Below are 25,613 nucleotides of genomic sequence, written 5' to 3' on the forward strand. Positions count from 1 at the left end.
CATGATTCATGTGTGCTGTTCCCCGTCCTAATGTCTGGTTGTGTGTGGTCGTCAGCCGGGCATGCACATGAACGGAGCCCCCCAGATGATGCAGCCCCCTCCCATAGGTGGAGGACCTGGGCCCATGCCAGGGCAGGGACTAGTGGGACCACCAGGTAAAGAGAGACCCTTTATCTCTCACACACACACGTTTATGTTCTATCCTCCTGGGGACCTAAAATACATTTTCTTAAACCTAACCCCTAAGCTTAAAATAGCTTTTGTCCTAATCGGGATGTGGGAAATGTCCCCACAATGGAGAATTTTCCTTGTTTTACTATCCTTGTGGGGATTTTAGGTCTCCACAAGGATAGAAGAACCAACACACACACCCACACCCATAGACAGCCTCTCGGTATCCAAAAGTCAAAGGGGCACCCCTGTTGTGCTTCACCTTGCCATCTCACCCCAGGTGGGATACAGCCACTGATAGGAATGCCTCAGGGAGGTCCCGTTCCTATCGATAGGGGACAAGGTAATCTAACATGCCTGTGTCTCCAATGAAACTAGTTTTAATGGCATTACAATCCATCCATTCTTAGCCGGGGCTTCAATTGAAGTATTTACCAGTTAAGTCTTAGCATTACCTGTTCATGTCTTCCTTTCCTCCTGTGCATGTCATTACTCTTTGTTGACACTTGGTGGCAGAGGAAACTAGTGGTTTAAGTGCCTCAGGACATGGGGCCAACTCAGGTGGATGAGATCATAGCATTGCAGTTAAAGTAATAGATCAGCCATGATTTTATTTTGGATTTATTTATTTAACCTTTATTTAACTAGGCAAGTCAGTTAAGAACAAATTCTTATTTACAATGATGGCCTACACCGGCCAAACCCGGACGACGCTGGGCCAATTGTGCGCCGCCCTATGGGACTCCCAATCACAGCCGGTTGTGATACAGCCTGGATTCGAGGTGTCTCCCATGACGCCTTTAGGACTGAGATGCAGTGCCTTAGACCGCTGCTCCACTCGGGAGCCTGATGATTGTCCAACTATGTAAAGATTACCGAGACTATTTTCTTGGGGGGATTAAGAACATAAGTACATTTCTATCTGCAATATATATATTTGTACATTTTAACCACTTAACGCACCTCTGCCACCTCATCCACTTCAGCCATCCATGTCAGTAGTGCTGCTTTGTGTGTGTGTTCTGAGCTCCTGCTATGAAGTCTGGGCTTCTCTGTCAGTGTGGCATGCGGTGGGTGCACTCCTATCTATGTGTTGCTGCTTTGCTCTCTGAGTTGTTTCCTTTTTTTTTTCACTTAATGCTGGCTCAGGAAACCTCCAGCACTCTCCCGTAGGATCGTCTGGGCAAGCTGCTATCGAGCCTCAAGGTATCACTCACACCCTAACCCCAGGCTCTGGCCTGTCCCAGACTCCAGCCAAGCCAACAAGGCTATTATAGGCTGTCTCATGAGCGCATGCATTATTTTTTATATATTTTAATTTCAGGTGGTGGATCGGCTTTAATATTGCAGATAGATTGTTGCTCCCATTTAATGTAACCTGCTGCACCATTTCCAATCCCCCATATATTTTTTGGGTAAAGTATGTATGTATGTTAGGGCTGGGCAGTATACTGTATTTTACGATAAACCTGTATTGATTCATGGACCGATTTGGGTTTTTACTTCACCTTTTATAACGGTATTTGAATGTTTGGTTTGTTAAATATGATGCGCTGTGTTTAACGTCCATTTTTATAGTTTGCTTCTTGAGTCCTCTCGCTCTCTCAATGCTGGTTTCCATACAGACCTGGCCCTGTCACTCAAGGAGCGCATTTGTTGTTCCTCGACCACAAGACACTTGTATTCAGTCTGCATGGTCAATGCAACAATGCTGTTTTCACTTTGCTTCTTCATATATTCTTCCAGTAGCGTTCTATAATTACACTATTAGTTTGTGTTGCTTACATCTGCTAGTTTGTCTTTGCAAGTTGGGCCTAAAGCCGCTAATCGCTAGGTAGCTAGATAATGTACTGAGTTAGAGCAAACATAATTAGTTATACAGCCTGATAATACCAGTGACGGTGTACACCTAAATCAACATGCTGTTTGTGCAACAGTACCTTCTAAATCAAAGAGGAATACAAGAAGCATTAATAGGTTAGCTACATGAAGTAGCTAAGAGGGAACAGACAATATAGCCAAAGATTATAGGGTCCCCTAGGAAACGATTATCAACACTTTGGTTCCTATCGCTAACTCCTCCCTGGCATTTTCATTCGTTTTCATGTCAAACAACACTATTCAAAGTGCCCACCATATTCTAACTATAGAATTAGAATAGTCATTCTATTTCCATGATTCCAACATTTTACCCAAGTGTTTAGATCTAAATCATAAGTCAAATCGCAATTGCAACATTTGGTTCAAAATAAAGTTTAGATTGTTTTCCCGTATCGTGAAGCCCTACATGGCAGTGTTGAAATGATCTCAAATGTGTGCATGAAATCAAGAAATGTATGAAAATGCAACAACAACAAAATTGGGGTTGAATTTAACATTTTCTGAAACAATAAGAATGGACCATTGAAATCACTTAGAATGTATGTGTTGACATTCTGAGGTCATGCACTACTTATAAAGCTAATTTAGACATTTTATCATTTAAAAACAATATACTGTCAAATACCATTTGTATACCGTGACATGATATTTTGTCCATATCGCCCAGCACATGCATGCATACATACAGTTAGTCGGAAGTTTACATACATTTAGGTTGGAGTCATTAAAACTAGTTTTTCAACCACTCCACAAATTTCTTGTTAACAAACTATTGTTTTGGCAAGTCGGTTAGGACATCTACTTGGTGCATGACACAAGTAATTTTTCCAACTATTGTTTACAAACAGATTATTTCACTGTATCACAATTCCAGTGGGTCAGACGTTTACCTACACTAAGTTGACTGTGCCTTTTAAAGGGCTTGGAAAATTCCAGAAAATGATATCATGGCTTTAGAAGCTTCTGATAGGCTAATTGACATAATATGAGTCAATTGGAGGTGTACCTGTGGATATATTTCAAGGTCTACTTTTAAACTCAGTGCCTCTTTGCTTGACATCATGGGAAAATCAAAAGATATCAGCCAAGACCTCAGGAAAAAAAAATTGTAGACCTCCACAAGTCTGGTTAATCCTTGGGAGCAATTTCCAAACGCCTAAAGGTACAACATTCATCTGTACAAACAATAGTACGCAAGTATAAACACCATGGGACCACGCAACCGTTATACCGCTCAGGAAGGAAACCTGGTCTGATGAAACAACATAGAATTGTTTGGCCATAATGACCATTGTTATGTTTGGAGGAAAAAGAGGGATCCTTGCAAGCTGAAGAACACCATCCCAACTGTGAAGCATGGGAGTGGCAGCATCATGTTGTGGGGGTGCTTTGCTGCAGGAGGGACTGGGTCACTTCAAAAAAATAGATGGCATCATGAGGATGGAAAATGATGTGGATTATATTGAAGCAACATCTCAAGACATCAGTCAGGAAGTTAAAGCTTGGTCGCAAATGGACAATGACACCAAGGATACTTCCAAAGTTGTGGAAAAATGGATTTAGGACAGCAAAGTCAAGGTATTGGAGTGGCCATCACAAAGCCCTGACTTCAGTCCCATAGAAAATTTGTGGACAGAACTGAAAAAGCGTGTGCAAGCAAGGAGGCCTACAAACCTGACTCAGTTACATCGGCTCTGTCAGGAGGAATGGGCCAAAATTCACCCAATTTATTGTGGGAAGCTTGTGGAAAGCTACCAGAAATGTTTGATCCAGTTCAACAATTTAAAGATAATGCTTCTGAATACTAATTGAGTGTATGTAAACTTCTGACCCATTGTAAAGACAAGAACATTTTATTAGGATTAAATGTCGGGAATTGTGATATTGAGTTTAAATGTATTTGGTTAAGATATTTGTTAACTTCCGACTTCAACTGTGTGTCTGTCGCAAGAATTTTGTGTTATTTAAATTGAAAAATTAGACGTTTTGAATCCGGCATCATTTTGCTTGTCAATTCATAAACCGTGTGCCATAGAATCGGTATATTGCAAATCTCTTCCCAACTATTTAGAAATTTATATGGCACAGCTGTCATTTTTTGGGGGTCCTTCAATGAAATTGGTATACAATTTTATTTAACCATTTTTGGTATTTAATGCAGTGCCAACAGAGAAGTTCCTTACTTTTGCCTCTTCCATTTTTATGGTAATGCTGCAATTAGTTGGTTGTAATTTTGGGTAGAGCAGACATTGCCATATGTGTTTGTTAGCTGCATGTATGACAACTCCATATATCCTATTTATGATATCATTTACAAAGATTGTAGTTTTATTTTTCGATAAATGTAGAAAAGGGGGATTTTTATTTTTTTAATCAATTAGTATATTTGAGTTTAACCACTATTTGTTGTATTATTTGTTCTGTCTTTTCAGGTGGATTGAACTGAAATTTCATCCAACTTTTTAAGGCTTGTTTAAAAAAATAACGAGATTTTGTTTTCAAATAACCGAAAGCGAGCAGTTGTAAATCTAAATGAAGGGAAAAGGCCATTCTTGAACATGGGGTGAGACAGTCTTAACCATTTCAGATTTCTCTATTAAATGACTAAGTATAACTTTTGTATGACTGATGCCTCTAGTGAGAGGGCTAATGCTTTAATATTTCATTTCTGCCCTCTGAATTCATGTTTGTTAAATAGATAGGCCCTTTTAATTTTGTCTGGCTTGCCATTCCAGATAAAAGTGAGAATTTTTTTTTGTTCATATAATTTAAAAAGCAGGTCACTAGGTTTAGGAAAAACCATAAGCAAATAGGTAAACTGTGATTTGACTAGAGTTAATCTGGGATTTTTCCACCAATAGACAGCTATTTTCCTTTCAATGGTAGCAAGATCTTATCTATTTTTGCCAACTTTCTATTAAAAGTTATTGGAGTAAGATCATTTCTTTCTTTCAGGATATGTATAACAAGTCCACATCACCATCAGACCATTTTATTGGTAAACTACACAGTAATGTAAAAGTTGCATTTTTTTTTATTGATCCAATATGTAATATAGTACACTTATCATAATGTGGTTTTAATCCAGAGAGGTTAGAAAAACTATCTAGATCCTCTGAGGCTGTGGAGGGTTTCTAATTGTGGTTTTAAAAGAAAACATGAATCATCAGCGTACAGATTTCTAATCCCTTAATATTATTGTTGGGTCTACTTTTAACAGCTAACATTTCAATGGAAATAATAAATAGATATGTGGAAAATGGACAACCTTGTTTTACTCCTCTTGACAGTTTAAAACTTTCTGAGATGTAGACATGATTTACTATTTTACACCTAGGGTTACTTTACATAACTTTAACCCAAATATTCCAGGCATTTATATATAAACTCCAGTCGTACTTTATCAAAAGCCTTTTTAAAGTCCGCTATGAATACCAGGCCTGGTTTTCTATTGTTTCCATTACTTCTCTTATCTCCAATGTGTCATCCATGTTAACCTGTCTGATTAGGATGAATAATATCTGACAACCTTTTTTAAAATTCTATGCGCCAAGCATTTAGCTAGAATTTTTGCATCACAACACTGAAGTGTAAGAGGCCCCCAATTTTTTTAATGGACTGGTTTATATATATACACTGCTCAAAAAAATAAAGGGAACACTTAAACAACACAATGTAACTCCAAGTCAATCACACTTCTGTGAAATCAAACTGTCCACTTAGGAAGCAACACTGATTGACAATAAATTTCACATGCTGTTGTGCAAGTGGAATAGACAACAGGTGGAAATTATAGGCAATTAGCAAGACACCCCCAATAAAGGAGTGGTTCTGCAGGTGGTGACCACAGACCTCTTCTCAGTTCCTATGCTTCCTGGCTGATGTTTTGGTCACTTTTGAATGCTGGCGGTGAGACGGAGTCAGGTAGTGCTCAGGTAGTGCGGCACATCAATGCGAGCTGTGGCAAGAAGGTTTGCTGTGTCTGTCAGCGTAGTGTCCAGAGCATGGAGGTTCTACCAGGAGACAGGCCAGTACATCAGGAGATGTGGAGGAGGCCGTAGGAGGGCAACAACCCAGCAGCAGGACCGCTACCTCCGCCTTTGTGCAAGGAGGAGCACTGCCAGAGCCCTGCAAAAGGACCTCCAGCAGGCCACAAATGTGCATGTGTCTGCTCAAACAGTCAGAAACAGACTCCATGAGGGTGGTATGAGGGCCCGACGTCCACAGGTGGGGGTTGTGCTTAAAGCCCAACACCGTGCAGGACTTGTGGCATTTGCCAGAGAACACCAAGATTGGCAAATTCGCGCCACTGGCGCCCTGTGCTCTTCACAGATGAAAGCAGGTTCACACTGAGCACATGTGACGGAGACTGGAGACGCTGTGGAGAACGTTCTGCTGCCTGCAACATCCTCCAGCATGACCGGTTTGGCGGTGGGTCAGTCATGGTGTGGGGTGGCATTTCTTTGGGGGGGCCGCACTGCCCTCCATGTGCTCGCCAGAGGTAGCCTGACTGACGTTAGGTACCGAGATGAGATCCTCAGACCCCTTGTGAGACCATATGCTGGTGCGGTTGGCCCTGGGTTCCTCCTAATGCAAGACAATGCTAGACCTCATGTGGCTGGAGTGTGTCAGCAGTTCCTGCAAGAGGAAGGCATTGATACTATGGACTGGCCCGCCCGTTCCCCAGACCTGAATCCAATTGAGCACATCAGGGACATCATGTCTCGCTCCATCCACCAACGCCACGTTGCACCACAGACTGTCCAGGAGTTGGCGGATGCTTTAGTCCAGGTCTTAGAGGAGATCCCTCAGGAGACCATCCGCCACCTCATCAGGAGCATGCCCAGGCGTTGTAGGGAGGTCATACAGGCACGTGGAGGCCACACACACTACTGAGCCTCATTTTGACTTGTTTTAAGGACATTACATCAAAGTTGAATCAGCCTGTAGTGTGGTTTTCCACTTTAATTTTGAGTGTGACCGATTTATGATTTTTCAACGCCGATACCAATTATTGGATGACCAAAAAAGCCGATACCGATAAATCGGCCGATTTTAAAATAAAAATGTAGATATTTTAAAACTGTTATTTGTAATAATGACAATTACAACAATACTGAATGAACACTTATTTTAACTTAATATAATACATCAATAAAATCAATTTTTGCCTCAAGTAAATAATGAAACATGTTCAAATTTGGTTTAAATAATGCAAAAACAAAGTGTTGGAGAAGAAAGTAAAAGTGCAATATGTGCTATGTAAGAAAGTTAACGTTTCAGTACCTTGCTCAGAACATGAGAACATATGAAAGCTGGTGGTTCCTTTTAACATGAGTCTTCAATATTCCCAGGTAATAAGTTTTAGGTTTAGACTATTTCCCTCTAAACCATTTGTATTTCATTAACCTTTGACTATTGGATGTTCTTATAGGCACTTTAGTATTGCCAGTGTAACGGTATAGCTTCCGTCCCTCTCCTCGCTCCTCCATGGGCTCGAACCAGCAACACAACGACAACAGCCACCATCGAAGCAGTGTTACCCATGCAGAGCAAGGGGAACAACTACTAGAAGGCTCAGAGCGAGTGATGTTTGAAACACTATTAGCGTGCGCTAACTAGCTAGCCATTTCACTTCGGTTACACCAGCCTCATCTCGGGAGTTGATAGGCTTGAAGTCATAAACAGCACAATGCTTGACGCACAACGAAGAGCTGCTGGCAAAACGCACGAAAGTGCTGTTTGAATTCATGTTTACGCGCCTGCTTCTGCCTACCACCGCTCAGTCAGATACTTGTATGCTCAATCAGATTATATGCAACGCAGGACACTCTAGATAATATCTAGTAATATCATCAACCATGTGTAGTTAACTAGTGATTATGATTGATTTTTTTTTTAAAAATATAAGTTTAATGCTAGCTAGCAACTTACCTTGGCTTACTGCATTCTCGTAACAGGCAGTCTCCTTGTGGAGTGCAACGAGAGAGAGGCAGGTCGTTATTGCGTTGGACTAGTTAACTGTAAGGTTGCAAGATTGGATCCCCCGAGCCGACAAGGTGAAAATCTGTCGTTCTGCCCCTGAACAAGGCAGTTAACCTACCGTTCCTAGGCCGTCATTGAAAATAAGAATGTGTTCTTAACTGACTTGCCTAGTTAAATAAAGGTATACATTTTTTTTTAATCGGGGCCCAAAAATACAGATTTCCGATAGTTATGAAAACTTGAACTCTGCCCTAATTAATCGGCCATTACGATTAATCGGTCGGCATCGGAGATTTATTTATTTATTTATTTATATATATATATACACACACACACACATCAATCACTTGGATCCTGTTTCAGTAATAATGAAATCCAACCTTCTTGTTGCGTATCCTATAATCTGGTTATATAGGAGTGCTTAACCTCTTGCGTCCCCCCGACACGCAGGCGTCCCATCTAGACATCTGGAAATGCAAATGCACTACGCTAAATGCTAATAGCACTCGTTAAAACTCAAACGTTCATTAAAACACACATGCAGGGTACTGAATTAAAGCTATACTCGTTGTGAATCCAGCCAACAAGTCAGATTTTTAAAATGCTTTTCGGCGAAAGCATGAGAAGCTATTATCTGATAGCATGCAACACCCCAAAAGACCCGCAGGGGACGTAAACAAAATAATTAGCATAGTCGGCGCTACACAAAACGCACAAATAAAATATAAAACATTCATTACCTTTGACAATCTTCTTTGTTGGCACTCCTAGATGTCCCATAAACATCACTATTGGGTCTTTTTTTCCCGATTAAATCGGTCCATATATAGCCTAGATATCGATCTATGAAGACTGTGTGATCAAGGAAAAAAACTGCGTTTTATAACGCAACGTCATTTTTTTAAATTAAAAAAGTCGACGATAAACTTTCACAAAACACTTCGAAATACTTTTGTAATGCAACTTTAGGTATTAGTAAACGTTAATAATCGATCAAATTGATCACGAGGCGCTGTATATTCTATAGCTGTACGTCTTGAAATAATGTTTGGGTAAATCTCAACCAAAATATCCGGTCGGAGACTGGAAGAAATGGGCTGTCTCTTGTCCGTTTGACCAAGAAACAAATCCTAGGCAAAGGACAAGACTGTTGACATCGTGTGGAAGCTGTAGGTATTGCAACCTCGGCTCCAGGTAATGTGGTTTCTATTCAACAATGCATTCAAGTGGCGCATTGATATATTTTCCCATTTTCAGTGATCAGATTTTCCTGCGCTTTTCGATGAAACGCACGTTCTGTTATAGTCACAGCCGTGATTTAACCAGTTTTAGAAACGTCTGAGTGTTTTCTATCCACACATACTAATCATATGCATATACTATATTCCTGGCATGAGTAGCAGGGCGCTGAAATGTTGCGCGATTTTTAACAATGTTCGAAAAAGTAGGGGGTAGGGTCAACAGGTTAAAACATGCTAATATTCGTCCACTAAGTATATCTAAAAATACATGTTTGGTATACTTCCACTGGTATGACATCCAGCCCTGGAGTTTTCCCAGCCATAAAGGCTTTAATTGCATCAAGAAGTTCCTCCTCTGCAATTTGGCCTTCACATGAGTCTTTCTGTACAGATGTTAATTTTACGTTATTAACCTCTTGCGACGAGTAAACCCGTATCCGGGAGCGTAATCATAGCCTCAAATGCATTAGCATAACGCAACGGACATAAATACCCCTAGAAACCTTTCCTATTCATGAAAATCGCAAATGAAATGAAATAAATATATTCAAACACAAGCTTATCCTTTTGTTAACAACACTGTCATCTCAGATTTTCAAAATATGCGTTACAGCCAACGCTAGACAAGCATTTCTGTAAGTTTATCACGTCACAATGCTGTAGACACCTTGGGGAAAACGTGGAAACCGTAAGCTCATTCGTAGCTCATTCACAGCCATATAAGGAGTCATTGGCATGAGGCGGTTTCAAAAAATGCGGCACTTCCTGGTTGGATTTTTATCTGGGTTTCGCCTGTAACATCAGTTCTGTGGCACTCACAGACAATATCTTTGCAGTTTTGGAAACGTCAGTGTCTTCTTTCCAAAGCTGTCAATTATATGCATAGTCGAGCTTCTTTTCGTGACAAAATATCTTGTTTAAAACGGGAACGTTTTTCATCCAAAAATGTAAATAGCGCCCCCTAAATCCAAGAGGTTAATAGGGAAAAAATCCATACAATTAGCTTCGGTTAGTGGAGATGGAGGAAACTGAAATGAAAACATATTCTTAACGTACTTTACTTACACTGAACAATATTTTGAAAAGAGTATCATGCGTGACTCCATTTAACATGTTTCAATAACATTTTTTTGGTAGCATTTCTATGTTGAAGATTGTAAAATAATTTGGTGCATTTCCCCCCCCCCATATTCCATCCATTTCGCTTTATTTATATAATATATTACACTTGCTCTTTCTTGAATAAGTTCCCCCATTTCTTTTTGTTTTTCCTCTAACTTATTTTGTACCTCTATGGTACATTTTTTAAAAATTGATATCTAACTGTACTGTTAGTCCTTCAGTTTCCTTTTGTTAAATGGTGCTTGCCTACGGTGCTGTGAGGGGAACGGCACCTCAGTACCTCCAGGCTCTGATCAGGCCCTACACCCAAACAAGGGCACTGCGTTCATCCACCTCTGGCCTGCTCGCCTCCCTACCACTGAGGAAGTACAGTTCCCGCGCAGCCCAGTCAAAACTGTTTGCTGCTCTGGCCCCCCAATGGTGGAACAAACTCCCTCACGACGCCAGGACAGCGGAGTCAATCACCACCTTCCGGAGACACCTGAAACCCCACCTCTTTCAGGAATACCTAGGATAGGATAAAGTAATCCTTCTCACCCCCCTTAAAAGATTTAGATGCACTATTGTAAAGTGGCTGTTCCACTGGATGTCTTAAGGTGAACGCACCAATTTGTAAGTCGCTCTGGATAAGAGCGTCTGCTAAATGACTTAAATGTTAATATGGACTCTTTTTAGACCATGAGAGCATAAATGATGTCCTGTTAGAGTAAATACATTTTTGTCATTTAGAAATGTATTATTAATCTGACTGGTCATGCAGTGGGTGTTTACTTCAGGCTAAAAATACACATTGCCCTAAAACCCTGTCATGTCATAGAGGAGTGTGATGCAACTGCAAATATGAACAATAGTCCCAAGATACAAGTGTGATGAATGATTAGAGTGATTTCCAAAGGCGGCCGCATGAACAAATAACCTCAATTGTAATCACCTGTTAGAAAATTCCAGGACGAGGAATGGGATTAATACATTTATTGTAGTCAACAAAATAAATTTGTGCTAATGCTGTTTTAGCAATTTCATGTTAACACCCATGGCCTTTTTTCATGTCGCTAACACATGCCTCTTCTATTGACGTGTCCGGTCCAACAATACCAGAAATGCAAGACAGACGCAAGTAGGCAAACGACTTGAAAACGGAACATTTTCAAAGATATGCCGTGCTCCTTTTGTATAAAACTCCTTGTTGTTTTTACCTCGGTCCTCTGTCTGTGGTGTGATGGTGAGCTGTGTCATTTCTGTGCTGTGGTTAGTGTGTCTTTCTGTGTGACCTATGGGAGTCATTGTGAAATTAAATCACCATGGTCTGATGAGTGACATGACCATAGAATTAGAACTGTAGTTCTTTGGATGCATTACGGTGTAGTGATGTTGTGTTCTGTGATAGGTGGTGTCCCTCCGACATGTCTATAGCTGACTGATGTATACCCCCCTCAGGACCAGGTGGTATCCCCCCCAGAGGCCTGCTTGGCGACGGCCCCAACGACCCCCGAGGAGGAACCCTGCTCTCAGTCACAGGAGAGGTCATCGAACCCAGGTGAAAGAGGAGCCATTGTTGTTAGTGTAGTTTTACCGTCATTGAGTTAATCAATTGCATTCTTATAGCACCTTTTCAATTTCTGTGAACGACTGGCTTATTCTGTTCTCTTTGTGTCCAGTCGGGGAGGAGCCTTCATTGGCGCACCCCCACCACACCAGGGGCCCCCCATGCACATGAACCAGATGGTTGGCGGGCCTCCTTCGGACATGAGGCCACCTCACGACATGAGAGGACCCCCCATGGGTGAACCCAGGGGCATGATGGGAGAGCCCCGGGGACCCCCCATGGGTGAACCCAGGGGCATGATGGGAGAGCCCCGGGGACCCCCCATGGGTGAACCCAGGGGCATGATGGGAGAGCCCCGGGGACCACCCATGATGGAGCCCAGGGGACCCCCCATGGAGACGAGAGGTAACCACATCACAGTATTAACATCAAGTCCAATTAAGTTTATTTTATTAGCAGACATTTTATAAGAAGCATTATTGCCATAATTTAGAATTGTGTGGAAAACAGGTGGAAAAGCTCCTGTGCTTAGACTAGTTAGATCAGATCTGTAATGAGTAATCACGTGAGGAATGGCTGTTGTTTCTTAAGGTCGTGACCCCAGAGCGGTGGACACCCGTGGACCAGTGTCAGGCCAGAGGGTTCCCATGGCCCAAGGAATGCAGGGTCCCCCCCCTCACTCCATGAATCCTAATGCCCCTCCAACTGCCAGACCGGTACTGCCTACCTACAGCAAATGTCTTCAACATTAGGTCTTCTTGTCAATGAAAACAGTTCTAATAACTTTTTTTTCAGGGTCCTGGTGTACCACAGTCTGGAGGTAGCTTCAGCCCAGGGCAAAGCCAGGTGACCTCACAGGACCATGAGAAGGTGGGTTTGTCATGTCACCATTGTGTCACGATTAACTTTCAGTTTCACCTTGAAATGCCTGGCTAGTACTAGAAGATATTGGCTCAGATTAGTGTTGGCTGTCTAGAGAAACTAGAGCATCAAGTGCCTTCAGAAAGTATTCACATCTATTGACTTTTTCCCACATTTTGTTGTGTTAAAGTGTGATTGAAATCTATTTAATTGTGATTTATTTTGGTCAATGATCTGCACAAAATACCCTAATGTCAAAGTGGAAGAAAAATTCTAACATTTGTATTAAAAAACACTGTCTTGATTACATAAGTATTCAACCCCCTGAGTCAATGCATGTTAGAATAACCTTTGGCAACGATTGCAACTGTAAGTCTCGAAGAGCTTTGCACACCTGGATTGTGCAACATTTGCCCATTTTCTTATTTTCAAAATCCTTCAAGCTCTGTCAAATTGGTTGTTGATCATTGCTAAACAATCGTTTTCAGGTCTTGCCATAGATTTTTATGTCGCTTTAAAACGGCCACTCAGGAACCTTCAAGGTCTTCTTGGTAAGCAACTCCAGTGTAGATTTGGCCCTGTACTTTAGGTTTTTGTCCTTCTGAAAGGTACGTTTGTCATCTAGTGTCTGTTGGAAAGCAGACTGAACCAGGAGTTCCTCTAGAATTTTGCCTGTGCTTATCTCCATTCTGTCTTTGTTTTATCCTATAAAGCTCCCGAGTCCTTAAAGATTACAATCATGCCCATAACATGATGCAGCCACCACTATGCTTGAAAGTATGGAGAATTGTACTCTGTCATGTTGTATTGGATTTGCCACAAACATAACACTTTGTATTCAGGACAAAAGGTTAATTGCTTTGCAACATTTTTTGCAGTATTACTTTCGTGCCTTGTTCAAACAGAATGCATGTTTAGGAAAATGTTATTCTGTACAGGCTTGCTTCCTTTTCACTCTGTTCAGCAGGTTAGTATTGTGGCATACATAACCTTTGGAAAGTATTCAAACAGCCTTATTCTAAAGGGGATAGAAGTCCTCAGAAATCTACACACAACCCCATAATGACAAAGCGAAAACAGGTTTTTAGAAATTTATACAAATTAAACCGATGCCTTATTTACATAACCATTCAGACCCTTTGCTATGAGACTTGAAATTGAGCTCAGGTGCATCTTGGTTTCCATTGCTCATTCTTGAGATGTTTCTACAACTTGATTGGACATGATTTGGAAAGGCACACACCTGTCTATATGAGGCCTCACAGTTGACGGTGCAAGTCAGAGCAAAAACCAAAACATGAGGTTGAAGGAATTGTCCCCGGAGCTCCGAGACAGGATTGTGTCAAGGCACAGATCTGGGGAAGGGTACCAAAAAATGTCTGCTGCATTGAAGGTTCCCAAGAACACAGTGGCCTCCATCATTCTTAAATGGAAGAAGTTTGGAACCACCACGACTCTTCCTAGAGCTGGCCACCCGGCCAAGCAGAGCAATCAGGGGAGAAAGGCATTGGTCAGGAAGGTGACCAAGAACCCGATGGTCACTCTGACCGAGTTCCTCTGTGGAGATGGGAGAACCTTCCAGAAGGATAACCATCCCTGCAGCACTTCCCTATGGTGAAGCATGGTTGTGGGGATGTTTTTCATCAGCAGGGACTGGGAGACTAGTCAGGATTGAGGCAAAGATGAAGTACAGAGATCCTTGATGACAACCTGCTCCAGAGCGCTCAGGACCTCCGACTGGGGTGAAGGTTCACCTTCCAACAGAACAACCACCCTAGGCACACAGCCAAGACAACTCAGGACTGGCTTCGGGACAAGTCTCTGAATGTCCTTGAGTGGCCCAGCCAGAGCTCGGACTAGAACCCGATCAATCATATCTGGAAAGACCTGAAAATAGCTGTGCAGCAACACTCCCCATCCAACCTGACAGCGCTTGAGAGGATCTGCAGAGAAGAATGGGATAAACTCCCTAAATACAGGTGTGCCAAGCTTGTAGCGTCATACCCAAGAAGACTCGATCGATGCTGCCAAAGGTGCTTCAACAAAGTACTTATTTTTAAGGGTCTAAATACTTATGTAAATGTGACATTTCAGTTTATTTTTAATACATTCACAAACATTTCTAAACCTGTTTTTGCTTTGTCATTATGGGGGAAAACAATTTAATCCATTTTAGAATAAGGCTGTAACATAACAGAATGTGGAAAAAGTCAAGGGGTGTGAATACTTTCCGAAGGCACTAACTACAATGTTGATCCATCCTCAGTTGATCCATCTTCAGTTTTCTCCTATCACAGCCATTCAACTCTGTAACTGTTTTAAAGTCACCATTGACCTCATGGTGAAGTCCCTGAGCGGTTTTCTTCCTCTCCGGCAAATGAGTTAGTAAGGACGCCTGTATCTTTGCAGTGACTGTGTGTATTGATACACCATCCAAAGTGTAATAACTTCACCATACTCAAAGGGATATTCAAGGTATTTTTTTCTTTCTTTTTTTACCCATCTACAAATAGGTGCCCTTTGCGAGGCATTGGAAAACCTCCATTCTTTGCGGTTCAATCTGTTTGAAATTTACTGCTCGAGCTGAGGGACCTTTAAAATGATGTGTGGGGTACAGACATGAGGTAGCCATTCAAAAATAATGTTTAAACACTCTTGTATTCAAAGTCCATGCAACTTATTATGTGACTTGTAAAGCATATTTATACTCTTGAACTTATTTAGGCTTGCCATAACAAAAGGTTTGAATACTTATTGCCTCAAGACATTTCAGCTTTTCCACTTTTATTGAGTTGTAAAAAACACAATTCCACTTTGACATAATGGGTTGTTGTGTGTAGGCCAGTGACAAATCACTATTTTAAATTCCGGCTGTAACGCAACAAAATGTGAAAATCAAGGGGTGTGAATACTTTCTGAAGGCACTGTACTGTGCAGCTGTCTTCATCGACCTGGCCAAGGCTTTCGACTCTGTCAATCATCACATTCTTATTGGCAGACTCAATAGCCTTGGCTTCTCAAATGACTGCCTCGCCTGGTTCACCAACTACTTCTCAGATAGTTCAGTGTGTCAAATCGGAGGGCCTGTTGTCCGGACCTCTGGCAGTCTCTATGGGGGTTCCACAGGGTTCAAACCTCGGGCCGACTCTCTTCTCTGTATATATCAATGTCACTCTTGCTGCTGGTGATTCTCTGACTCATTTCTACGCAGATGACACCATTCTGTGTACTTCTGGCCCTTCTTTGGACACCTCCAAATGAGCTTCAATGCCATACAACAACAACACTCCTTCTGTGGCCTCCAACAGCTTTTAAATGCTAGTAAAACTAAGTGCATGCTCTTCGACCGATTTGCCGCCCGCACCCTCCTGCCCGACTAGCATCACTACTCTGGACGATTCTGACCTAGAATATGTGGATAACTACAAATACCTAGGTGTCTGGCTAGACTGTAAACTCTCCTTCCAGAATCACTATAAGCATCTCCAATCCAAAATTAAATCTAGAATCGGCTTCCTATTTCGCAACAAAGCCTACTTCACTCATGCTGCCAAATATATACCCTTGTAAAACTGACTATCCTACCAATCCTTGACTTCGGCGACGTCATTTACACTCTACTCAGCAAATTGGATGTAGTCTATCACAATGCCATCAGTTTTGTCACCAAAGCCCCATATACTACCCACCACTGCGACCTGTATGCTCTCGTTGGCTGGCCCTCACAACATATTCGTCACCAAACTCAGTGGCTCCAGGTCATCTAAGTCTTTGCTAGGTAAAGCCCTGCATTATCTCAGCTCACTGGTTACCATAGCAACACCCACCCGTAGCATGCGCTCCAGCAGGTATATTTCACTGGTCATCCCCAAAGCCAACACTTCCTTTGGCCGCCTTTCCTTCCAGTTTTCTGCTGCCAATGACTGGAATGAATTGCAAAAATCACTGAAGCTGGAGTCTTCTCTCCCTCTCTAATTTTAAGCATCAGCTGTCAGAGCAACTTACCGATCACTGTACCTGTACACAGCCAATCTGTAAATGGCACACCCAACTACCTCATCCCCATATTACTTACCGTCTTGCTCTTTTGCACCCCAGTATCTCTACTTGCACATCTGCACATCTATCACTCCAGTGTTAATGCTAAATTGTAATTATTTTGCCTCTATGGCCTATTTATTACCTCCCTACTCTTCTACATTTGCACACACTGTACATAGATTTTTCTATTGTGTTATTGACTGAACGTTTGTGTAACTCTGTTGCACTGCTTTGCTATATCTTGGCCAGGTCGCAGATGTAATTGAGAACTTGTTCTCAACTGGCCTACCTGGTTAAATAAAAAAGATGCTCAATGACAAGAAGCTTAAACCCCAACTTTTAAATGAAAGGTCTATGTCTGTCCTAACCTGTCAGCAGTCTGGGAGGAAGTTATTGAGGAATGGGGTGAGAAGAGGATGACATCTCAAGCACTTGAGTTTGTGGAGACAACTTGGGGCTCGGTGCTTTCTTTGGCTACCTGAAGAGTAACGAGTCAGGGCAACAAAATAACCAATGCATTAGCACAATGAAAAGCCATTTATTTCAATGCAATAACAACCAATGGAATACACTACATTACGTAGTTATTCAATGGAAAATTTTGAACGTGTTCTGTGTAAACTATTTTGAAAGATCTGACTTTCCTTCTGTATCCAAGCTGTGCTTTTGGAGGTATTTTGGTTTTAACATTACTGCCTGCCTGTCAATATCTGATCTGAGAGCAGTGTGGTTCACCAGTTTGTCTTGTTTTCCAGGCCGCCTTGATCATGCAGGTGCTGCAGCTGACCCCAGAACAGATTGCCATGCTGCCCCCAGAGCAGAGGCAGAGCATCCTCATCCTCAAAGAGCAGATCCAGAAGACCGCCGGGGCGCCCTAAAGAACAACCAACTCCCTGTCCCCTATAATGTCGACGTCACCTCATCCTAATTTCAAACATTTTGTAGATTGTTTTGTATTATATTGTCTTTTTTTAATGGAAGATTGAAGTGAGTGCTTGTGATTTGAAGAATGTCAGTTCATTTTCAAATGGCAACACTTCAACAGAAGTATTGTCGGATGTTATGGGTTTTTATATTGTCTATCAATAAGACGAGAACAATTTTAGTACTGTATTTTATTCAGATGGGATGTTGGTATGTACAGGAGAGGATTTAAAGTGTCATTGTAGATTAAAATAAACGATTTGCTCATAAGAAAAAGGACATACAATTGTGTAGGTTGAGGGGGTACACGGAGTGGAAGAGTCCTTGGAATTATTTTGTAAATGTGAGGAAAGTACATGTGTATACATGCTTCATAGGATTGTGACTCATTTGTTCTAGAACAGATTATGTAGCTTTGACTGGCAATACCTCGCCCTCATTTAACACTTAAGTGCACCTGTATAGTTTACAAGGAAATGGATATACAATAGGGCTATTGTAAAAACATTGCTATCATTTCCTTCTCTGTAGCTACACCTTGAAAGCGTGAAACTCAAAAGGCCTCAGTGTCATGTTCAGATTGAAGAGCCATTGTTGATTCTTTATTCTACACTGAATAAAACATATAAAGTGTTGGTTGCATGTTTGAGTTTAAATGAAATGCTTCATATGCACAAAAAGCTTATTTCTCTCATTTTGTACACATTTGTCTAAATGTGCAAGGCTTGTCAGTTTTCTGTGGAGGAAGCAGAATCCAAAAAGGTATTAAGGGCTGATATATTGTACAGCATCTGTCATGTTCAGATTCTTGTAAAAATATATTCCCCCCCCCTCAATTTCTTGATATCCATTTGGTTATAGTCTTGTCCCATCGCTGCAACTCCCCTACGGACTCAGAGGTGAAGTCAAAAGCCATGCATCCTCCGAAACATGCGCGACGGAACAAGGAAATCCCAGCCAGAAGTACCGCTGCACCACTCAAGAAGCTCCCAGATGAATAGTTTTAAAAACAACTCTTTGCAAACATTTTGGAAGACCAAAGAGCCAGCTTTGGTTGGGGGGCAGATTAGACATTGTTTTGCTCAGAAGTTCTCCTTGTTGAAGTAGAATTTGGTCTTTCGGGGATCGACGTCCGTGTATTTGACACATTTCTTTGACAAGACGGTAGCTAAGACCACAGGGCCACACAAGAACGTGCCCACCACTGACCTGTAGACATTGATAAGAGAGACATATATAGTAGTTTAGTCAATGAAGGGTACAGTCCAAGCTATATGTAATACCCCTGTTTTTAAAGATGCAGAAATCGCTCTGCCATTTCTTGGTCGCTAAAATTCTAAAAAGTTTATTTCTCTCATTTTGTGCACATAAGAATGGGAAGCATAGAAATAGCGCCCATAGAACAGATGTACAGCTTCTTAGACTTGTGAATTTGGTAGAGTCGCCCCAAAAAGTTACACATGGCAGCTTTTACTACTGTCCAGAACTGATTTATAAGGGAATATTGTCATGTCAAGACGTGTTGTAAACGAACGTACGTCGGATTCTCTTGGCACACTTGTTCAAACTCCTTATCCCAGTTGGGCCTGCCGTAGTTGGTTTTCTGCTTCAGACCAGTGACCACATCCGTGTCCGCATCGGCATGAACCATCACATGAGTTGCCTATGGGGAAGAAAGATAGTGAACAGACGCTACCACAACTATTGCATGTCTCACAGTGGAATATGGTCATTCAGATTGTCGGTGGGTGTATGTATGCTGCCTCACATACATGGCTCTGATCCCATCCAGTGAGGTAGAGTTTGTAGGTGAGGAAGTCTCCCATGCCTCTCTCCTCCATCTCCCTCTCCAGCACCTGCAACAGATCTGCAAACCACTCGAATGCATGTGTCTCCCTGCACAGCCAATAGAAGTAGATCTGCAACCAGGAAGTAAATATGAGGATGTGATTTCAAACCATTCAATACCGAAGCTATAACATGCTATGCTGGCAAAAGTCCATGAAAAATACTAATGTTCACAGAGACATTCAGGTGCATCATGGAATTAGACTGGTATGCAGGACTAAAGGTGTCTGGTTAGTAGCTTCAATGGAAAGCCAGAGAGTATCAATATGTTCCCTACCTTTCTGGTGCGTAGCTCGGGGTTGGAGTCCTTGAATTTGTACCAGATGGACTTGAGGATGGAGGCGAAGGGGGTGACTCCGATTCCAGCGCCAACCAGCATGGCGACTTCGTAGTCAAACACATCCTCACTGGCCGTACCAAACGGTCCATCCACACCCATTCTGAGGGACAGTTCAAAGGTCAAGCCATCACAAACAGGATAGGAGGGCAGACATATTTGACCAGCTAAACCTAATTCCTATTCATTCAAGAATGGTTTCCAACTTAATCTGTGCATGTAACTTGGACCTTTCACAGAAATCATGCATTGATGCCCCTTATCCTCCCCATCAACAAAGATGAGGAGCTTGCTGCTACATTATAAGCCATTGTCTGCTTTTCTATAAAGAAAACTTACTTCGGTCCCTGAGCCCCCTCAGGGAGCTGCTCCACGATGCTGATGAGTTTCTGGGTCCAGTCACCTACAGAGCGAATGTGCACGCTGAAGAAGTCCTCCTCGGGGGCAGAGGTCATGGTGAAGGGGTGCCACTCCAGCTGGGAGATGGCTGGGCAGTTGAGGAAGACGTACTGGCCCACGTCCATTTTGAAACCATTCTTCACCAGCTGCAGTTCCAGTACTTTGGACGGCCGAATCACTATCTAAGAGGGGAGCGTTAGAGAAACAGATATTGATTATCTGGTCATGGAAAGGAAAATACAATTATTGTCAATTACACAGAATAGTTAGTAGTTGCTGCAGTGCACACTTACCTTTCTGTATTTGACAGCCTGAATGTAGCGGATGAAGCGCAGCAAGCGCTCACACACATAGAGGACCATGGGACCGATCACCCACATCCAGGTCTATAAGGACATGGGAACACAGGACATACTGTATCTAAGACGATTCTCTTTTAAGTTATTTTTGATTGTAGGTGATATTATTACGTGTCATTGAGGAACCTCTTACCTGTGGGAACCCCCCTGCAAACTGAGGGACGGGACACATCTTTTTCTTCCCCCAGTCTTCTATATGATCTTTACAGAAGGTGATATTATATGGTGGATTGGCGTTTGTTTGACCTCGAACTATGCGTCTGTAGGGACAATGGACATAACCATTGACTTTTAATCCAAAACAAACCTTTACTCTTAAAGGTGCACTATGTAGAAATCACTCCAACATTTCCTGGTTGCAAAAATTCTAATACAGTAGTTTGTACAATTTCTGTTTATGTGACAAAACTAGCAAGTATAGTGTAGAGAATCATTGCACCATCTAAACCTCTGTGAAATACATTTTCCATAACAAAAAACATTGTATTGTCAGCTGTTTGAAGCTGGTGTACTAAACCAAAAACTAAACTTAAAAACAGGAAACATAGAAATAGTGCATATAGAACAGATCTACTGCTTCTTAGCTTTGCTTTCAATGAGAATGAGATTTCTAACTGCCATTTCTATGTGAATTTGGTCAGATATTGTAGCTTTAAAATTACTGGGAGCTGGGACTGAGAGTGCCTTACCCGGCTCCATGGAAGACCAGCCCAGCAAAGAAGACAATGAAGAGGTGGTGTGTGAACCAGAAGACCTCGAAGTAGCTGCGCCTGATGACCTCCATGGACGAGGTGATCATAAGGATGAGTGCCAGCGTGATGATTACGCCCGTGATCCCAGCGATGGTGGTGAACACCAGGAGGTTCGGAGTCTGAGGCAGAAGGAGCCAATCAGAATGCACCCAAGTCATTCACATGACCTCTAGGTCTATATAAAACTTCTACAAGGACTTGTGCCATGAGTTTGTTTGGTATACCAGACCTGACTAGAAAAAACTTGGTGTCCTAATTACAATAACGTACAAAGAATTATAATACAGTACTGAACAAGTGATTAAAACTCCAATGGCTTGCAAGCCGTACAGTGGTTGTAGAGCGGATTGGGTTCAGGTAGGTGGTGTTGCCCGAGTCGTTAAGTCTGGACAGGGCCATGCTGAGGGCATCATATTCTCCATGCCAGCTGTTGTAGTACCGCTCCACGTTCAGCAAATGGGCAATGATGTGAACCGCTGCCACAAAACAAGAGGAAATAGACAGGTTAACGTTTAATTTAGCATTAGGAATAGACTCGAGATTCCTATGTGTTCAACTGGATCATTCCACCCCAGGAAGAATAGCTGCTGCTTTGGCAAAATCTAATGGGGATCTGAATAAACCACCCCCAAATTTGACATCCAGTCAGGGCATCGCAGGTAAATGAGTTGAACTTTGGATCGGAGTCACTGACTTGATTGGATACCACTACTCCATTCTATAGAAACACTATTATTTAAGAATAGAAAAGTGTAGAAATTGGCACAAAGATAATGGCACGATCTATGTTGAAATGGTTTAATCTACTTTGAACCATGTACTGGTATGGCACAGGGATAACGGCACAGGGATAACGGCACAGGGATAACGGCACAGGGATAACGGCACAGGGATAATAACATGAAAGAAGCCGTGTCTGAATGTCGTTCTCCATTCCTCGAGCATTTCAATCTATGTTGAACCATGTACTGGTATTTAAACCGAAGCTGAGGTTTTCAATGACATCTTCAACATAGCCTGAATACTCCATCAGGCGATATCAAAAGATACTGGATGAATGTTCAAATGTTCTATTGAATGTGACAGATCTGTTTACTCGGTTCTTGTTGAGAAAGACTTTGTAAGGCCTTTAGTCTCCCCGAGGTCAGGATCTCCTCATCCAACAACCCTAGTAAGTCCATTTCCAGTTTCAGTCTCCTGGTCTTTTTCACCCCTTGACCTTAATTGTGCCTTTGCCACAATAACAAAGAGTCATATTTTGTGTTGACCAAATAACACTGGTAACAATTTCAAATAAATCTTAAACGTTTCATCCCCATTGTCACCTAAAATCGAACTTTGTTTACGAGTAGATTACTTATCAGTGCATGAGAAAGTAAAGGCTTCAGGCTAGGGTTTTCCGCTGGTTATCTGACCAGGAAGCAAGCGTCGCATACCTGTCATCAGGCCAATCATGTAGGCCACCAGCTTGTGGAAACTGATATTTTTGTCCAGCTGTTTCCTCATAGTTCGCCCACAGCACTGAAACAGCAACACAAGGAAGTTCAAGACAAATTAGGAGGATGACAATGAAAGTCAATTAAAAGCCATGAACCTTTAATATATTGGCAAAGCACTTCAACCATACAAGTCCGTTCCGTTATAGTTATCATCAGACAATATAAGTATACAGTAATGTACAGAGGAATGTTTGCTACAAGATGCTGTGATGACAAATTAGACAATAATTGCATGACCCCTTGGCTAAACCCTGAGGATTAGTTTTACCACGAAGGAGCCGCGGACAAGAGACAGCAGGTTCCGACACACAGGCAGCAGAATCAGCAGGCAGTTGAAGTTGAGGACGGCTGCAGGGGCTCTGGCCCAGGCCAATGCAGACTGAAAGCCCAAGGACACCCATGTCAACCTCTGCAGTGTGTTATCCTACACATACCCTCTGTGACATCTGTCCTATCATAAGGAATGGTGTAAACTACTAAATAGAAACAAATTCAACAGACAAAGTCGGATACTTCATACTTGTCCTATTTAAATCATAGGAATGCATTATTAATTGAGCATTTACGGTATACTATGTTTATACTACCCAAGGCCTAAATATTATGGTAAGACTCACCCCTAAAAGGTGTCGTGTGTAGAAAAACCGATCCCCCAAGTCGTACAAGAAGTAGAACCAGACGAAAATGAATATGTTGATGGCCATCCAGACCACCTGTAAATCCAGCCAGGAAAAGATGACCAAAACAGCAGGATTGGGAATATTGTAGTCTTCTATTTATTACTCTTAAAAATAACATGCATTCCTCTCAAAATAACAGATCTTGCCGTTGTCTAAACTTGACAGTTCATGCAGCTTTAGTATTCTGATCATAGTTCTGCCTTTACAAAAAAAGATTGCAGTACAACTGGAGAAAAGGTGCAGTCTAACTCCAGTATGTTCCAAATACTGCGTCCAAAATAACACTTTTTTTTACTACAGTAATTTTGCAGAGTAACTGCAGGTACATTTCAGTTATTCTGCAATGTATTTATTTTACCTTTATTTAACTAGGGAAGTCAGTTAAGAACAAATTCTTATTTACAATGACGGCCTACCCCGGATGACTCTGGGCTAATTGTGCGCCGCACTATGGGACTCCCAATCACGGCCGGATGTGATGCAGCCTGGATTCGAACCAGGGACTACAGTGACGCCTCTTGCACTGAGATGCAGTGCCTTTAGACCGCTGCAATTACTGCGTCCGAAATACCACAGTCGACTACAGTTTAAAAACGGTAATCTTTTTTGTAAGGGTGATCATGGAATTCCCGAACGAGTCATGCACGGACACTACATTTTAAATTATGTCTACCCTGTCCAGTGTGTGTCCGGATTTACGCGCTATTTTCAAATGACAGTATGCGTTCTACGAATAGTGGAATAGGCTAAATACGACAACACAACAACAACTGGTGGCAGTAACTACCTCTGTAGCTAGCCAGCAAGCAACGCTAAAGCGATTTCAAACGGGTTAACGTAACTCTAGCCAAACCAAACATATTAGCTAGCGTGTATGAGGCCAGTAGACACGTGCCTTCACACGCTAGGAACGTTTTTCCTCCAACTTAATAATAAAAAGCTGCCTCTCGGTCCAAAACGCAAGTTTTCTGGAGCCTTGGGGGAGGATAGGTGATGAGCTCGCCCAATGTATGCCCTTTCGGTAGCTTGATTGCGTTCAGACTAAGGAGAAATGCGCACACATCCCTGACCACCTCGTGAAGTGGTCAGCCAGATCTGTACAATATCAGACCACGAAGCGAATAGACCCTTCTTTTCAATGCAATCTTCATATTCTGGTAGTGGAAGTCGCATGCAAGTGTCAAGTATAGACACGACCTTTTGGGGTTTCAGTAAAGCTAACCAAGTTATCCTATTTTGCGCATTTGGAGAGATATTACGCATCTGGGGCATCACTCAAATGCGCTTTGTCTGGCTGTCCTTAAAAGACCAAATACATGTATCGCATTCACTCAAATGATACATTGACTATAGCCTACATTATCCAATATGATTAAGGTAATACATCATATTCTTACCAGTATGAAGTATGTCAGTCCATGATTAATGATCCAGTTGCCCATTTTGAATGACTTTTGCCATCCACCACTACTGGTCTTTAAGCCGTTACCAGTCGTTTTTATACAGTGCACCTGTTCAAACCCCACCCATTTCAGGTCAGTAGTCAAAGTTATGCCAAGGAAATACAGTCCATCAAATTGCATTTCTCCAGGGAGGATGTAATAATTTATTTTTGTTGAGAGCGTGTCAGAATCCCCTTTCCCACGCCTTTGGAATGAGGAAGATTTTTTGGGGGGATCGATATGGTTGGCTCTTGGGCTCCAAGCAGAGGAATTGAGGAGAGGCCTTTTTCTTTAGACAATTTTGAGCCATATTCGGGTAAACCACCACCCGATCATGTCTATCCATGCCTGCACCTATAGAACATCCCAAGTTACTTTCCTATGGATCTAAAGTGCATTCGGAAATTATTCAGACTCCTTGACTTTTTCCACATTGTTTCTTTACAGCGTTATTCGAAAATTGTATTTTATTCCCCCTCATCAATTTACACACAATACCCCAAAATGAAGAAGTGAAAACAGGTT

The 25,613-nt window shown here is 41.9% G+C and overlaps 2 protein-coding genes across 3 annotated transcripts in view; one reads left to right on the forward strand and one right to left on the reverse strand.

The window, feature by feature from the left end:
- The window catches only part of cstf2 (cleavage stimulation factor, 3' pre-RNA, subunit 2), a 30,635-nt gene extending 12,228 nt beyond the window's left edge, over positions 1–18,407 (forward strand). For both annotated transcript variants that reach the window (XM_029661924.2, XM_065019663.1), the window contains 7 exons: positions 56–155; positions 1,321–1,377; positions 11,838–11,937; positions 12,059–12,351; positions 12,538–12,662; positions 12,742–12,816; positions 17,604–18,407. In XM_029661924.2, coding sequence (XP_029517784.2) covers positions 56–155; positions 1,321–1,377; positions 11,838–11,937; positions 12,059–12,351; positions 12,538–12,662; positions 12,742–12,816; positions 17,604–17,726 — 873 coding nt within the window. In that variant the 3' untranslated portion in view covers positions 17,727–18,407. The remainder of the gene's footprint in view (positions 1–55; positions 156–1,320; positions 1,378–11,837; positions 11,938–12,058; positions 12,352–12,537; positions 12,663–12,741; positions 12,817–17,603) is intronic.
- On the reverse strand, positions 17,483–25,429 carry nox1 (NADPH oxidase 1). The gene is made up of 13 exons (XM_029661921.2): positions 25,044–25,429; positions 23,584–23,679; positions 23,235–23,345; positions 22,904–22,988; positions 21,798–21,943; positions 21,405–21,586; positions 20,849–20,975; positions 20,650–20,742; positions 20,297–20,538; positions 19,898–20,060; positions 19,545–19,691; positions 19,311–19,435; positions 17,483–18,981 (listed from the first exon to the last, which is right to left on the reverse strand). The coding sequence occupies exons 1-13, from the start codon at positions 25,227–25,229 to the stop codon at positions 18,855–18,857; spliced, it is 1,830 nt and encodes a 609-aa protein (XP_029517781.1). The 5' UTR covers positions 25,230–25,429; the 3' UTR covers positions 17,483–18,854.
- Positions 25,430–25,613: the final 184 nt, after the last annotated feature.

This window comes from Oncorhynchus nerka, linkage group LG6, assembly GCF_034236695.1.
Source record: "Oncorhynchus nerka isolate Pitt River linkage group LG6, Oner_Uvic_2.0, whole genome shotgun sequence".
In the NCBI taxonomy this organism is placed as follows: Eukaryota; Metazoa; Chordata; class Actinopteri; order Salmoniformes; family Salmonidae; genus Oncorhynchus; species Oncorhynchus nerka.

What these genes read in the sequence shown, in the direction of transcription:
- nox1 (XM_029661921.2), bottom strand. Translation starts at nt 25,229, where the DNA reads ATGCAATTTGATGGACTGTATTTCCTTGGCATAACTTTGACTACTGAC. An exon ending in GACTGACATACTTCATACTG is followed by an intron (nt 23,680 to 25,043) that starts GTAAGAATATGA and finishes CTGGATTTACAG; the next exon opens with GTGGTCTGGATGGCCATCAA. An exon ending in CCGAGCTACGCACCAGAAAG is followed by an intron (nt 19,692 to 19,897) that starts GTAGGGAACATA and finishes TCCTGGTTGCAG; the next exon opens with ATCTACTTCTATTGGCTGTG.